The sequence below is a fragment of the Macrobrachium nipponense genome, chromosome 41 (genome assembly GCF_015104395.2).
Source record: "Macrobrachium nipponense isolate FS-2020 chromosome 41, ASM1510439v2, whole genome shotgun sequence".
NCBI lineage: Eukaryota > Metazoa > Arthropoda > Malacostraca > Decapoda > Palaemonidae > Macrobrachium > Macrobrachium nipponense.
In genome coordinates, this window is record NC_061102.1 from 4,964,119 (window position 1) to 4,979,815 (window position 15,697).

General features: G+C 36.6%; 2 protein-coding genes across 2 annotated transcripts in view; one reads left to right on the forward strand and one right to left on the reverse strand.

The window, feature by feature from the left end:
* The window catches only part of LOC135212446 (liprin-beta-1-like), a 153,176-nt gene extending 143,891 nt beyond the window's left edge, over positions 1–9,285 (reverse strand). The window contains exons 1-4 of the mRNA XM_064245845.1: positions 8,858–9,285; positions 5,820–5,954; positions 3,473–3,576; positions 2,899–2,976 (exon numbers count right to left, since the gene is read on the reverse strand). Coding sequence (XP_064101915.1) covers positions 2,899–2,976; positions 3,473–3,576; positions 5,820–5,901 — 264 coding nt within the window. The 5' untranslated portion in view covers positions 5,902–5,954; positions 8,858–9,285. The remainder of the gene's footprint in view (positions 1–2,898; positions 2,977–3,472; positions 3,577–5,819; positions 5,955–8,857) is intronic.
* A 103-nt stretch (positions 9,286–9,388) lies between these two features.
* The window catches only part of LOC135212449 (serine beta-lactamase-like protein LACTB, mitochondrial), a 43,627-nt gene continuing 37,318 nt past the window's right edge, over positions 9,389–15,697 (forward strand). Inside the window, exons 1-5 of the mRNA XM_064245847.1 lie at positions 9,389–9,598; positions 13,108–13,185; positions 13,662–14,098; positions 14,365–14,555; positions 14,741–15,230. Of these exons, the coding sequence (XP_064101917.1) occupies positions 13,109–13,185; positions 13,662–14,098; positions 14,365–14,555; positions 14,741–15,230 (1,195 nt within the window). The 5' untranslated portion in view covers positions 9,389–9,598; position 13,108. The remainder of the gene's footprint in view (positions 9,599–13,107; positions 13,186–13,661; positions 14,099–14,364; positions 14,556–14,740; positions 15,231–15,697) is intronic.

A 15,697-nucleotide genomic window follows, 5' to 3' on the forward strand; every position in this document is an offset into this window, starting at 1 on the left:
AAGATTACATGTTCTGAGGGAAAAAAAAAAAAAAAAAAAATCCCAGAGTCCTGGAAACTGTGATGTAAACAAAAAACAATTCAAGCTGCATCTCTCTTTCCCTGAGTATTTTAGTCCCCATCAAAATATGACGTAAAAATTCTCACAGAGAATCAACAAAAGTCAGGAAACTGCAGTCCCCAAAAATATATAATTCCTTTAGCACGTGTGTGTTTACTTGTAGCTCGCTCTCTCTCTCTTGCAAACGACTGTTGAAAAATAAATCTCTACCTGCTGCGATGTTGCATTCTTTCTCCACTAACTCATTCACATGTGTTTGAGTGGGAGTGTTTTTCTGTCTCTCGGTTTTTATTCTTTTTCTTTTAGGTGAGGTCACGCGCTATTCCCTTCAGGTGAATGTCCCTTTCCTTAAGAGAGATTTCTCATTAAATCGACTTGGTTCCCTCTAAAACGTGAGTCTATTGTACTTTTCCTAAAGGCACTGACATGCATTAGCCAACAGCATTTGCTTAAGCAACTAGACAACAAAATGCAAAAACTATTATGCAAGTTACTATTATGCAAAACTGAGTACTACATGGGAATGAATCAGAGCATTAAGTCACCACAAAGAAAACCCTTCAACCTTTTTGTTCCTAAAGTGTTACATGTAGTCTACCAAACATCACTTGTAACGCACTTTGTCAGCAACAAGGCAAACCCACACCTGAAGTGCTGCCACTTCTTTTTCTTTGTCATTTGCATGCACTCCTTCCAAATTGGAAATTCTGTTCAACATTTTTACCCACAAGTTTGCATATTCATAATACGTACATATATCAAAATGTATTCTTTCAGTTACAATGCAATAACATCACAAAAAATGGTGAAACAAGACCAAGATCTAAGATAAACAGGTTATTCTTCAGATCTTATGAGACTTGACCACAAATTCTAAAGAGATAGAACAAATCTTCTATGAACAGTATTTATCTATTCGAAATTTCAATTATCCCTTGATCTTTCCCTTCCACCCCAATCTCTCCCTTACAGTATTTTAATTACCCCCTGATTTTCCCCCACCTACAGAGTATGGGGTGGGGCCCAGACTGCGAATAGAGGGAGGGTCTCCATCCAGTGAAGGAGGCCAAGAGTCCACTAGAGAGTGTTTGTTGTTCTAACAACAATTTACCCGAAGAGCTGCAGGGCGACCTCAATACCATTCTGCTTGTGGGGTCGCTTCAACCAATCAGCGCCACCAGAGCTAAAAGGAAGACCGCAGCAGCCCACAACGACGAAATATGAATCACAACCAAGAGGCCTTTTTTTTTTCTTTATGGAAAATTAGTGTTCTTTCGTGTTACACGAAATCACTGTATTCAACTTTCTAGCTGCATAGGGTAGAGAAGTCCTTACAGTGATCAATCTTCATTTAGATTGCTAATCCTGCTTTGGCCACTTTGTAAAGTACAAAGGTAAACTTAAGTGGAGGAAAAATGGACCAAATGGAAATGATGGGACCAGTTTGGTCCTGAGAAAGTCTAATGGTAGTTGAGGTTATTGCACATTCCTAAGTTTTTTAGGAAAGATACAGAATGGCACAAAAACATCGAAAAGAGTTGGACTAAATGAATAGATGTCATTAAACATAAGGATTTGAGTAGCCAATTAGATGGAGGCTGCAAGCAAAATGGATGCAAATAGTAAGGGAAACTTACATGTGAGTATAAGCCTAATGAAGTAGCAAAGAAGCTTGTGATTCGTAGTTTTCACACCACAGATTCAGCATTTGGGAAGTGATTTCAAAAAGGACGAATTCACATTTCTTTGCATGAATTGAGGCTTTAATGTACATATATATTATAAACCATATATAATACTAAGAACAAAGTCAAGATAAAGAAGGAAACAGGGATTACAAGAAGAAACGGAAACACAGGGTCTTATTTCGTGCAAACATTTCCACCCTCCACCAGGACTCTCCAAGAACTTGACTGGCGAAACAGTGAGAGAAAGATATTCTTCGGACACATATTTGCATTTGGAGAAATGATTCGCACCAAATAATAAAGTAGCAATTGTGGTCAGTGGGCTTGTTACCATAAAGGATAATGTAAAATACATTGTTTGTCCACCAAACAGGAGACAATAAAGTAGGCATAATCAGGTAGTTACCTACTTGTTAATTAAATTCATTACAAAATTTGTAGATTACCCAGCACATGGCAAACCAATTTTGCCCAAACTGGATAAAAACTATGTTCTAATCTATTTGTACTATCTGTTCTTCAACAGGGTTTGCAAATAGCACAGTACAAAATTTGATATCAATCATGAAATTGAAACTCTATGTACAAATGATTTACCTAAAATCCCAAAAATCACTAATCCCTGTTTGCAACAACAGTTGTTTTCTTAAAAAAAATATAACATTATCAGTGTCTTGCAGCATGGAAATGGGTAGTAGAAGATGAAATATGGTTCATGACTGTTTAGTGATTCCATACTGTTATTTGCGTATATTATTAATGCAAGATATAAAAAAAAAGCACGAAACAGAAAACGCAAACAACACAAATCTTTGGCCGACCGCAAACAATATTACCAGAGTGAATGGCACAAAAATCAAATAAGAAAACCAAGGATAACATAGAAGTACAGTAAGATGAAAACACATTCAGCCAAAAAATTCTTATGGCTGGCTTTTATATATACATGTGAGAAAAGGGTAACAGGATGAGGAAGTGATGGGGATAATTCAGCAATTATTACCATCCATCAAAGAACATGGTACCACTCATAATGAGATGTCCTGAAACTGAACACAGACTCAGATCAACAAACTGAGACACAAAGACAGTGTCTTATGGAAGCAAGAATGTAGGAGGGAAAAAAAAAAGAAAGGAACAATGTACTTACATTTCGAGGAGAAGCTTTCAACCAATCCAAAAGGAAAGCTTTCGTCTCGTCCTCTATTTCCTCGGATGAATCGTCATCCTGTAGAACAGAACCCTTTATAATTTACTAGGCACATAATACTAGATTTAATAAATCTATACATTAGTTATATCTCTCTATATATACATGCATAAACAATATATTACATTCACGATAACAAGTTTCATTTATAACATCTCATAACCCTATCTATAGTTGTAAATACATTTTAAAACCTTACACAATTTAACAAGAACAGTCTACATTTTAATAGAACCTACAAACGCCCTTCCATGCAAAGCTGACAAGATGCCGATGTTCCCCACTATTTATTAAATTCATTGTACTACTCTTTACAAAACAATTATTCCCGACTCAGGCAAAAATTGAGGCCCAAACTCAAAACTACATTTTTGTCACCTATGAGTAGTCCATCTAATGAAATTTCAACACTCAAATTGCCAGTAACCACGGTGAAATTTAATAGTTATTCAAAAGGTCTGGCCCTATACTCAAACCCCTACTTCACAGTGTACTGTACTCTTGCATAAATTACCTGTGAATTCTGAATAGCTGTGCGCAGCTTTTCTGCAAGCTCTGCGACTGTTTGAATGGGTGACATACTTCGATCTGGGAGGCTGGCAAGCTCTAACTGTGCTCCTAAAAAGAGAATAGAAGGTAAGTTTAAAATAAATATTCACTGCAACATTCTCCAACCTTGAAAATTAAAAAGTTAACAATACTTATTCAGTGGCCTTCAATACACACCTCTTATTTCATTTTTGTTCCACATTCACACCGGTCAGTGTATTATTATACTTACATAGTCATCAGTTAACAAACAAGACATGGCTTACTTTTTGGCAACACCTTACTCAAAATTTCACAACCACCATCAGCTGCTTTAGTAAGCAGATAGACAAAGAGGGTAATCCCTATTGGTGTGGAAGTTCCAAGGTCCTTAAACAATGCCTTGTGGACTTTCTAATACTGTACATATTACTTAGAAAGAATGCTTTTCCTACATGAAACTTTGCTATGTGGGCCTTTGTCATTATGGTTCCAACATTTTCTTTCCTGAGCAAAATTCTTGGGAGTAATTACTATAACTTTCTCAATTCAGCCTAGTCAGGGACCTCAGACTGCTTTATCATAATATGACTTGGACAACTAGGTACACAGAGATAAGCTATCACCTAGGACTGCCATACATTTAGCTTCATACATTGGACTGTCATTCCTACAACTACAGTTTAAATCTGTACATATCATCAAAGAGGGGTCTCTATAATGAACCTTCATACAGTTGTCAAGTGAACTATTGCTACAATGTATCAAAACCTATGAAAGACACACGTAGATAAACACATGGTCTGTTAATAATTGCAAATCTGCTCTACATCTCCCTCATTATTTAAATTAGAAGTGCCCAGCATAATGTGAAAGGGGCTATCCAACTTCAAATGGTGGAATCTAATTCTTCCACATGGACTGGAATGGGAAACTAGCCAATCTACATTCCAGCCAAACAGAATCATACATGTGTGTGTGTGCATTTATAAGTTCAAGCACACCAATAGGCATGTTGTAACAGAAAATGTCAGGAACCCATCTTTCATCTATATCAAAGGGTGACTGACAACATCGTATACCTGTGTTCGTGAAGGTTGTAATCTACCTTTTCCTCAAAGCATGGGAATAATGGGAGCCTTGATCTTGCGCAGTCACTCTTTCCAAGGCTAGCCTCATCCACTGAGACATCTCACAATGCCTAATAGATGCCCTGCATCTGTCAATATGACACTAAGATCTAGGAGACAAACCTCTCCTGCTACACCAACTCTTTGACGAGAGACAAATAGTCAATGAGGCAGTGATATTATCTTGAATATCAGTTGACTTGGACTGAAGAGAGGTCAATCCTGGAGGCTGGAATACCTAACAAAACAGACCCTCAGAGATCTTTGTATTAGTATGTATTACTATATTAATGTTACTTTATCTGTGCTGGACAGTATGACCAAAATAAGGGTTATTCGACAACTCTTACAACTAAGTATCAGAAAGCTAATAACATAGTTAATAAACAAAAATAGTGTTAAGACATAAATGTCAATTAATTCTACATTAAAAATTACATTAACATCAGTGGAATTACTGAATAAGCAAACAATAGCACGAAAAAAGTGAACTTCAATAACCACTGTAGATAAAATAGAGACATAAAGGGAACCAGCTAAAAGCAAGTCGTCAGTAGTTACATATATTTAGTCACCTTTGTAAAAGGGGAAAAAAAAAAAAAAAGAGGAAATGCTATGAAGTCAAATTAAATTAATACAAAATAAATATGAAATACACAAATCATTCTGGATGTGTCTGGGAACATCACAACCACAATTTGGGCTTAACATGACTGATGGATTTGCATTAAACAATTAATAAGTATTTTCGGTCAAGCCTACATGTTGATAATCTCCCTGTTTCTGTGAAAACTTCTATGCGCTTACCTCTGTCCAATCCAAAGGTAGCCTGCAGAGTAAAGGAATCTTATTAAATAAGTCTTAACCATAAACAATTCACCAATCAAGAATGTTTCACAAGTGCAGGTAGCTCCCATGTTTAGAAAATTGTTCATCCAATCAAAACTAAGCATTAGGTACAAGTGAAAATGAAGACTTTTCCTTTGTACTGACAGATTCTTTTTACAAATCACTTATACTAGCCACTAGTCAAGTTGTATTGCATTTACTAGCAGATAATGCCGCTATATCATCCATGGTGTGAAATTTAATACATTAGCTATTTACATATTGGATATTTTAACTTTTCAGTAATTAAAACTCATCCAAGAAATACCTGGAATAAAAAATATTACTGTTGAGGAAACAATTCTTTTGGCTTACCTGCAATTATACCATCCATTTGCTGCAAAGCAGCCTCCAGCATCTTGGAGGCTTCACCATTTGTATGCACTTGACTGTACATTTCAAGGAAACCCTTTTGCTAATTCAATCTTCTACAATCTAACTCACAACATTCTGAAAAATAAAGATGAAAAGCTGTACAAACAAGCAAAATACATGTAACAGTATAAGGCAATGAAAATTTATGATGAATACTATACATCTACTATGTATATACAAAACCTTCATGAGGAGCAAGCAAAGACTATACAGTGCATGTATGATATTGTCATTGAACCAGCCTTTACTTTTTACTACCCAATAAGAGCATGCTGCAAATGTTTGTCTATAAATACCAAAAACCATATAGAATAAAGTGAGGGTAACAATAAGGAAGATACAATGGAAAATGAAAAATGCACTGAAATTTCTATCGCACAATAAAAATTTACAAGTGAAGTCTTAAAGTTTGTATGTCATAAATAAGCTACAATGAAATAAGTTATAATTAAATAAACTCTGGTAATCAAACAATACACATAATAAAAAACTCCCGAAATGTAACTACTATAGAGTGGGGTCTCAGGTTAAGGGATCATATAATTACAGATTTTTATAATTAACGCTTGGTAGTTAAGGCACAACTTTCATAACTTACTGAGATCTATTGCCACACAGCATATCTCAACCCATAATGCCCCTTTGTTAGCTTGAGCAAACATCCTTAGCTGTGAACTCAAGTTCCCTGACTATTTCCTTGTTTCATGACCATGTGTTAATGATCACTCTTTTGCAACCACATTACATGATCTTCATAGATCATTTGGGACTAACTGGTCAATTATGGTGTCAAATATATACAGTACGTATGTACAAACACATAACTAGTATATAAAGCATATAAACATATGAAGGTTGCCCAGAAGTTGGATAAAGGGTGAAATTTGTAAAGGCTACAGAAAATGTACACTAAATTAACAAAAATCTACACTATTCCAGTTATACTGCATTTTTCCACAAATTACATCGTTAGCAACAGTTTGTACGCATTCTTGAAGCTTGTAAACAAAGTAGTTAAGTGGTGGCAGGTAGATGAGAGAGAGGATACCAACATATCACTCACCTACATGTCAGAACTTTTTTCTTCTGCTACAACAATAAACCCTTGTCTGTTACTATACAGGAAACTCATTCCTTAAGTTGGATGTGTTGTCTGTTGAACTGTATGGTGTTGTTCACTACCTGGAAATAGCTTTCCAGTTACTTATGTGAGGAGGGAAAGGATGACTTCTGTGACAAGCTAGAATTCACCAATGTGGGAGGTTCCCTGTGCCCTAGTTTGATTTGGAATAACCAACTTTATCTAATATTTTCAAGGGAACCTGGTCTCTTCCCATTAATGTACAAAGGTTCAGATCATTATGTAACGACTATTGTTGCAAAACACCACACATTATCATATATTCTTAAGATAGTCAGCATTTTACCTAAACTCAAACCAGAATCTTTGATGTTGGATATGCCCTCTACCACCTGCAAATGGGTTGAAGATTTGTAACATTGTAGTTAACTGGTGCTAAGGGAGTGTGTGGCAAGGTATTGGCCATTTACAATACCTATTGAAAACCCAGAACTTTCCTTCTGCATCAAGAAATAAGCTGGGATAGGCTACAAATATACACACATCCTGCAAACTTCTAGTATGTACTCAATCACACACTAATCTTTTTAACCAACACCCCAATTCAATAATCCAGGCACATCATATTCAACAACAATTACAGCAACAGCTTCTACTTGGGCAGTCACAATGTGCTGGGTTATGACAAGTAAAAGACCAACCTACAACCAATTAACCACCTTGCTACCAAGCTTCAATGCCTCCAGCTAAAGATAGGCTAGTAATAAATTTACATACAAGCAATCATTTAGACTTGAATAAAACACTGACCAAATAAACAGCTTCAACAAATTATGGTAAATAGGTAATACACACTAAGAAAAGTTAAAAGCCAGTAATGAGGTGCATTTTGATAAGTTAGGACATATCCTTTTTAACTGCCCTTGCCATGCTTTCATGTGTTTGATGACTTACTGATTACACACAAAAACGATGCATTTTCCTGACTACTCATCTAATAATATACATATTTCAGATCATTCTTGCCATTGCAATTTACTAGTTACCCTATTGGTTTTTCCTTTCCCTAATCACCTAATCATGAATTAGCATTGGTTCCTCCATAATTACCCTATTGGTTTTTCCTTTCCTCAATCACCTAATCATGGATTAGGTAGCACTGGTTCTTCCATAATTTTTAGATATAGAATGGCAGTTATACAGTAACATGAGGGGTTTACATAAAATAATGATCTAGGTATATGAATAAAATATAAGACAATCAGTCAGAAAAACTGTTTGCTTTGCATTACTGGATAGGCATAGGTTATAACCTTAGAAACAGGCTTTCTGTCCTACTTTTATTCTAAAAAATACATTACTGATTAGCCGATTCTATTGAGAATCTTGTGATACTGCCAAATAATAGGGTACCTAGCAGGTGGCTATTGAAACTCAATTACCATTTAGGCTAGTAGGTTATTCTAGGTAGGTAGGTATCCTAAATGGAAATTAGGATGTTCCTACATCAGGCCAGGATTACCAATTTTCTTCGCGTTGCACATGCTGCCTATTAAAGCAAGAATAGGTACTTACACTGATCTATTACCCCTCAAAGTAGGCCTACCTATCAATGCTGGAATGTCCATAAGCCCATCTTAGGCAATTTTACATGAGCCTAACACAGCTGATGAATGGCACAAACACAAGACTAGCCAAGCAAATGCTGCTTTCAAGTTACCAGAGGATACCTACTACTATTAAATAATCAAGTTCTTCAATCAAGAAGAAATAAAAAATAACTTTTTAATGCTTCAGGCCTACGAGACATGACTGACAGACGAGACCCCGAGGCCTGAATTAAGCTATAGGTAGCTAGCTAGTTTAACGAAAGCCATTCATTAATTTGGTTACTTACAATAAATTTTGGATGTTGTCAGTGACTGCTGAGGAACAAATCCAAAATTTCCACAGCAAAATCTCTATTTAAGAAGCTCGTTTTCGCTCCTAGATAGGACTCGGTACAGGTAGTAGGTAGTATCCCAGGAGGTCTAGATTAAATCTCAGCCTCGGCCCCAAAATTCCGGAAGATTTGTCGGTTTTGATTATTAATTGAAAGACGTTATGGTCGCTTTAATGATAATCTCGGCCGAACTCACACATCACTCGAGCATATTAGTAGTAGTAGATCAATTTCGGGCGTTACAGGTAAAATGACAAGTTCACCGGAAGCAATTTGTAAACAAAGCATTTCTTATGGACTCACTCGAGAGAAAGCTTTAGTTGACTCCATAAAAAAATCATCTATCCGAATATCTAATTTAAATCGATTTATAGATGCCGGAGAAATATTTTAAAATTTACACGGTATGATATTAAAGATGGGTATTAAGAAATGCTAAATCACTTGTTGCTCCTCCCACTGTTATAGAGCTAAAGTAACAAAGGTCAGTCTCGGGCCGACCTCGAGCGGCTACAGATGTAGTGCCAAGTACGCCGCCATTTTTCCACTCCCCAAGGAACAAAAGTCGCTTTCTTTGTGTGCTTGCGTGCTTGTGAACTTGAAGCTCGCCATTGTCCTCCCACTGGGTCTCTTTGTTGCGTATGTGTGTACACTTACGCATGAATGACTTCCCCTCAGCGTCTGTAGCAACTCGAGGTGAGAATGTCTAGTGAAACAAGAGTGTAGTTCTAGTCTTGTTTACTATAGGCCCTATGTACCTATATCTTTAACTCTGTGACTGCTTTCCTACTGAATAGGCTTATTTATTTACGTGATTAGTCTTATTTTTATTAATTAATCTCCTCCTCGTATCACCTGTCACATATCCGATCTAGATTTACACATCTTAACCTGAAGGCAGATATTAAGGTAATATATCTAGGCCTATTGTGATTTATAGGCCTACGAGAATCACATCTACAATGGCCGACCGCCATTTACTAGGTATTAAAAGTCAAGATGTCCACTTCAGACCTCTTATTCCCTTAAATATTCATTTATTTATTATGGCACAAAGTCTGCCAATTTAAAACGGCACAAAGTCTGCCAATTTAAAACCAATCACCTTACTAGTACCTAGCTATAATAATTTGCTTGATCGTGATGTATGTATAACTAGGCCTATTAGACTGAACTGACAATAGGCCTAGTGTAATATTTGCTGTGAAAACTATTGGAAAATCTCGAAATATGGTTTTGGGTGTATTTTCATGTTTGTAAAGAGTTTTATTTTGATTCTTTCAACAGATATCCAAATTACTTTATGTTCCAGAATGAAGATTTCCCAAAATGCAGGTCTAAGGATTCCCATAAGAAAATTCCCGTCAGAATTGTTGGAAATTGCTAAATACTTTGCTTTTAATACTGTATTTTATCAGATATACAGCCTAACCTAAACTATGGAAACCCTAACCTAACCTTAGAGGTCTGTAAATCATACAGAGAAATACATTATTTAAAAGTACCTACCTAATATTGTAAAAAAAAATTCAGACCAAATTTCGCCTATGCTAATTCCTACAATGTGTTTATTGAAAAAGAAACCCACAAAATTACTGTGTATAACGTATTTACTTATAGGTAAGTATTTACATATTTTTTCCTTTTTTTTCAGAAAAAAACTCTTAAGAAGTTTTTGTTTGGTTCAATATGTTTATTATACAGAGGTTGTGGATCTCCAGATTGCTCAGTTATTAGCCTAAGAGTGAAGATTAGATTCAAATTAATAGATCTTTGATTCCAGTTATTATGAACAAACTGATTCACAAACACCTTGGGAATACTAATATTTTGTTCCTACAAAAATGCAGACCATTGCGTTTATATATGAGTATTCTTGGTGATGGCCAGAATTGGTTCTGCTACCTCCTTCACTGACTTGTGTCAGATCCCCCTTTTCCCTGTGTCTTCATTTATGACTTGTGGCTTGTTTGTTAACTGCAGCTGAATAGTATTAGTATGGATGCTGTTCAAGGTTCTGACTTTGAACAAAGAAAATATGTGTGGGGAGATTGAGCACGTGTGGATGCTTTATGTTGCCTTTACTATAAATCCTCAGTTTTCACTCGTTTTTTCAAGGGTAGTATCTGCAGGCCTGATTTGCCCTGCTATGAGTATACGGGGGTAGTGCCATCAGTCCACCTCATTCTGTGCAATGTAGGCATTACTTAAGGTTCTTTGCAGCGTCCCTTCAGCCCCTAGCTGCAACTACTTTCATTCCTTATACTGTACCTCCGTTCATATTCTCTCTCTTCAAACCTTTCAAACCTTTTACTGTCAATTTCCGTTTCAGTGCTGAATGGCCTTAGTTGCCTCAGTCTTGGCATAATGCCAAAAATCTATATTAATCAAATCAAACTAAGAAGCATTTGTCTGTTTCACATTGGGGTACACTATCCTCTGACAGTGCTGACCCTTTCTGGTTCTTGTATGCTTAATGCCCCAATCACTTCTGCTCTGCCCTGGCTTGTTGCAAAAGGGGATTGTCAATGGAGAAGGAACCTCAGCATGTACCTTCCAACTGTGACAGCAACAGGTGTGCATCCAGCTGTCTCCCCCAGGTGAGATACCCATGTTTTATCCTCCTCTGGGTATGTCAAGAGAAGGTCTGCTAACTAGCTTTGGTTAAGGAGTCCAGTGGTAATGCTCCTGCAGTTCCTACACAGGAGCTCTACCCTGTCAATCCTTTTGCTGACATCCTTCCTGAAGGAGATGCTGTCATATTCTTTATGTACCTGGTACCCCTATGCCTTGTTGACTGCTTGCCTGGACTTTAAAATTGCCCTTCATAGGAGATAAGAGTGAGACTTGGCTTCCTACCATAAGAAGAAATCCTTATGCTAGAAGTCTAAGAAAGCTTTGCATGCTAGTCATCCTTCACCAGAGAGAGATGATGGAATTTGCTTGTCTTCACATAAGCCCTCCAGCATCGGCAAAATTGACTCTGGGTCCATAAGCATGGTTATGAATGTGTTTACATTTGTAGGATCAACAGTTGATCTGTAACTGATCTCAGATATACAATAAATTTTGGTAATGGAAATGAATACTATCATCTATTTATGAACATTCTTCAGTGTGACCTGGAAAGTGTTTTCTGGTTACATTGAAATATTATAAATACAAGGTGATCGTATTTATTTCCATAAAAAAACAAGATTTATTTGCTATACAATGGGAGAACTTGTTAAGGTGAGACACTGATTGCTGCCTTTTCTCAGATGAATACAGTAGTTGTATAATATGAGGCTAGTTAGGTAATAGTGACCAAGCATTTACAGCCCTCTGCTTCCAAAGCACTCAAGAGGAACATTAAGAGTCTACCTTCCAGAATGTGGGTACAGATATATATAGAGATCTCATTCACTTTTGACCTTAGATTTTATGTACAAAGGGAAGGGGTTGTCCTTTTTGGGATCAGTGGTTGAGTGGTTGAAGATGTAGCGAGCTTTTCCCTTTCCTTTTCATTTAAATCATTACCTCTGTTGATTCTTTATTTTTTCACATGAGATGTAGTTTCCTGGGGCTGTGAGCTTCTGTGTCTCATCTGAATGGTTTATTGATAGTTATATTTCAAATACAAACCTCATGTTGTACATCCATGGCATTCAACCACTTTCAGTAACCCCTGGGGTACCATGGACATTTGGTTTCTGTCCATTTTCTGTCACCAGGTGTTTCACTAGACCTATTAGACCTTTGCAGACCTGGAACTCCTAAATATTAAACCTCGCACCTGAATTGCAATTTGGTTTCAACGTGATTACAGTAGTAATAGGCTTATAATGAAACATTACATATTGAAATCAATTTTTTTTTTTTTCTTTCTTTTTTCATATCAATCCTTCAGTCACATGAAATGCCAACTCCTGTCCTTTTGTTATGGCTGTCTTTTCTTTTGACATGAAACTACATACATATTAGGATAATTACTATACTGACTACCAAGGTTCTGAGTGCGTATGAGTGAACCAACACTTTCAGTCTTTATGCTTCTTTATTCTACAAGATATAATAATAGAGCAGATGGGCCTTGGGACAGAGTCAAAGCTCTGTATGATTGATGGGTTTGCATGAAAATATATACTCTGTTATCAAACCTATTTTTTTCTATATTTTTGTAACATTACTGTACACTAAATATACATGTACTTTTTTCTTTCTAGCATGATGTACTTCCTTCCAGTTAGGTTAAATACCATAATAGCAAAGAAATATAGTCTACAGTATAAAAGGGTTTCAAGGTAAGATAACAGCTGTCTTAAATTATTTTTGCCCCATTTTTTAGTGCATATCAGTAAGCTAAATGGTAATAGCTGAACCTGTAGTATTTATAACAAGGGCAATGCACACAGTATTTTGTATAGGTATGTATCTGCTGTTAATAGTTCACTACCTCATTTCGTTTTACAGCCTATATGACAATGGTTTTTATATATTTGAATATATGAAAGTTTAAAAAAAAATTTTGCTTAATACATATGAACCATCGCCACATGTCAAGGACCTCTCATTCTCTCATCCCTCTGATTGGGCACAGACATCTCTGTTCAAGTTAGCCTGCATGCTGGTGTCTCCCACCCTGTAGTGGATCAAATCCTTCAATGAATGTGCTTTCCAGTCATCACACCTTGTAATATTTGAAACATAGACTCTGTAAGACAATGTTTTGCATGTAAAAGTCGTAGAATAGGTTTTGAACACTTCAATTATTTTTCAGGACCCAATGGTCATGCCTTCCCTTTTGCATTAGGAAGCGAGACTTGAATTCATTTCAAGGCGCTCATTTACAACGAAAGATTCCCATTGTAGAAGATCAGCATTATGAAGGAAACAATTTCCGTAGTACCATTTGGACTCGTGGACTTATTGTATTTAGTATTTTATTGGGATCAACTGCTTTTGGTGCTGTTAAAGCCCTCTGTCAAAAGAAGAAAAGTGAAAGTGATGAAAAGAATGATTTTGTGCATTATGAAGCCGATAGAAAACTTAATCTGACAATAGAGGAAGTGCGGAATCTTGATCTCAGTACAGCTGTAGATTTGGAGGAGGCAAAACGCAAGGCAGTTGTGTTATTGAGTCGTAAAATGGACCAGGTGGGAGCCCCAGGCATTGCTGTTTCCGTATCTGTAAATGGCGAGACTGTTTGGGCCAGAGGTAAGCCATGAATCTTCCTATTAATTTTTTCAATAGCAAAACTCATTTAGTCAGTAGTTTAAGCGTACAATATATTTTTATTACAACTGTTTAGACAGGTTAAAGTGGATATTGAGTTGGTACCAGATTAATATCTAAGAATCATGGCTGGGTCCTTCCTATCTTTTGAATTGGCCACATTGTATAAATTCAGGTTAGTCTGCCTCAGTTCCAGTGTTATACTTGTGTATTGATGTAACTATTAACTTTTCCCATGTATTGGACAGGTTTTGGCTTTGCTGATGTCGAAAATTATGTTCCTTGCACTTCAAAGACAGTTATGAGAATTGCAAGCATTAGCAAACCAATAACAATGACTTTATTAGCAAAATTATGGGAAGAAGGCAAAGTGGACCTTGATGCTCCAGTGCAAAAATATGTACCATATTTTCCCAAAAAAACAGTAGATGGAGAGGAGGTAAGATCATTTAGCTAAGAGTAAGTAGTAAATATATTTTTTCCTCTGATGTCAGTACATGATCAAAGTTGTTGAAATATAGGTGTTACTCTGGAAAATGATGAGGCAGATCAAATTAATATTTCAGGCACAAATCCAGAAGAGTCAAGCTACAGTGTTACCTCTTGTATGCTCATTTTTTCTAGGTAACTATTACAACGCGACAGCTTATTAGCCATAAATCAGGTATTCGCCATTACCAGCTGAAAGAGATAAAAGAAGAAGAGAGAAAATGGAAATCAGCAAAGTGCAGTAACAAGCAAAATGAAAAAAAGCAGAAAGAAAAAACTGATGAAGGAAAGACTGAGCACAGCAGTGAAAATAAAGTTCAAGATGACTCGGTAAAAGCAGAAGAGAATCAGTCACTTACCCAAGAAGTTCAAGGTTCTAAAGAAGAGAGAGAGAATTCTGAAACTGCATCTGAGGAGAAGACTGCTGGCAAAAATCAGGGCATTGGAGGAATTTTGAAGAAGAAGAAAATACAATTGAGGCAGCACTTGAACAGAATTGCAGAAAAACCTAAGAGAAAAGAAAAAACCGAATTCACTCTTGAGGAATACCACCTTCGAGTCAAATTTACTGGCACAGAAGATTCCATGAAGATATTTATGGATGATGAGCTTTTCTTCAAACCAGGTATTTACTGCGAATCTTTCACCATGATTTTAAACCCTTAGTTTAAAGGAATGGAAATGTAGTGACCTTATTCTTTTAGCATTCAGAGTACAGTGGAACCTCAACATACGAAAGTCCCTACGTACGGAAAATTCAGGTTACGAAGGTAAAGACGAAGATTTTTTTGCTTCTGTATATGAAAATAATCCAGGTTGCGAAAGGGTAAAGTCCGAGATTCGCCCAGGCCGCCGAGAACAATTTTAAAACTGGCGCGCTGCCAACTCAGTAGACTCGCCACCATCCTCCTGCTCTCCCATTAGTTCCTGATGCTAGTCACCGCCAAAATCCTGCTCTCCTATTGGTCAGCATCTGTCCCATCATGCCTCTATGTAAAGGCATTCCTTGACCATTTTTTGCGGCAGCATTATCATAAACATCTCTGGAATTCATTCATTTACATATATTTCGTTTGTTAACATAAATTCATG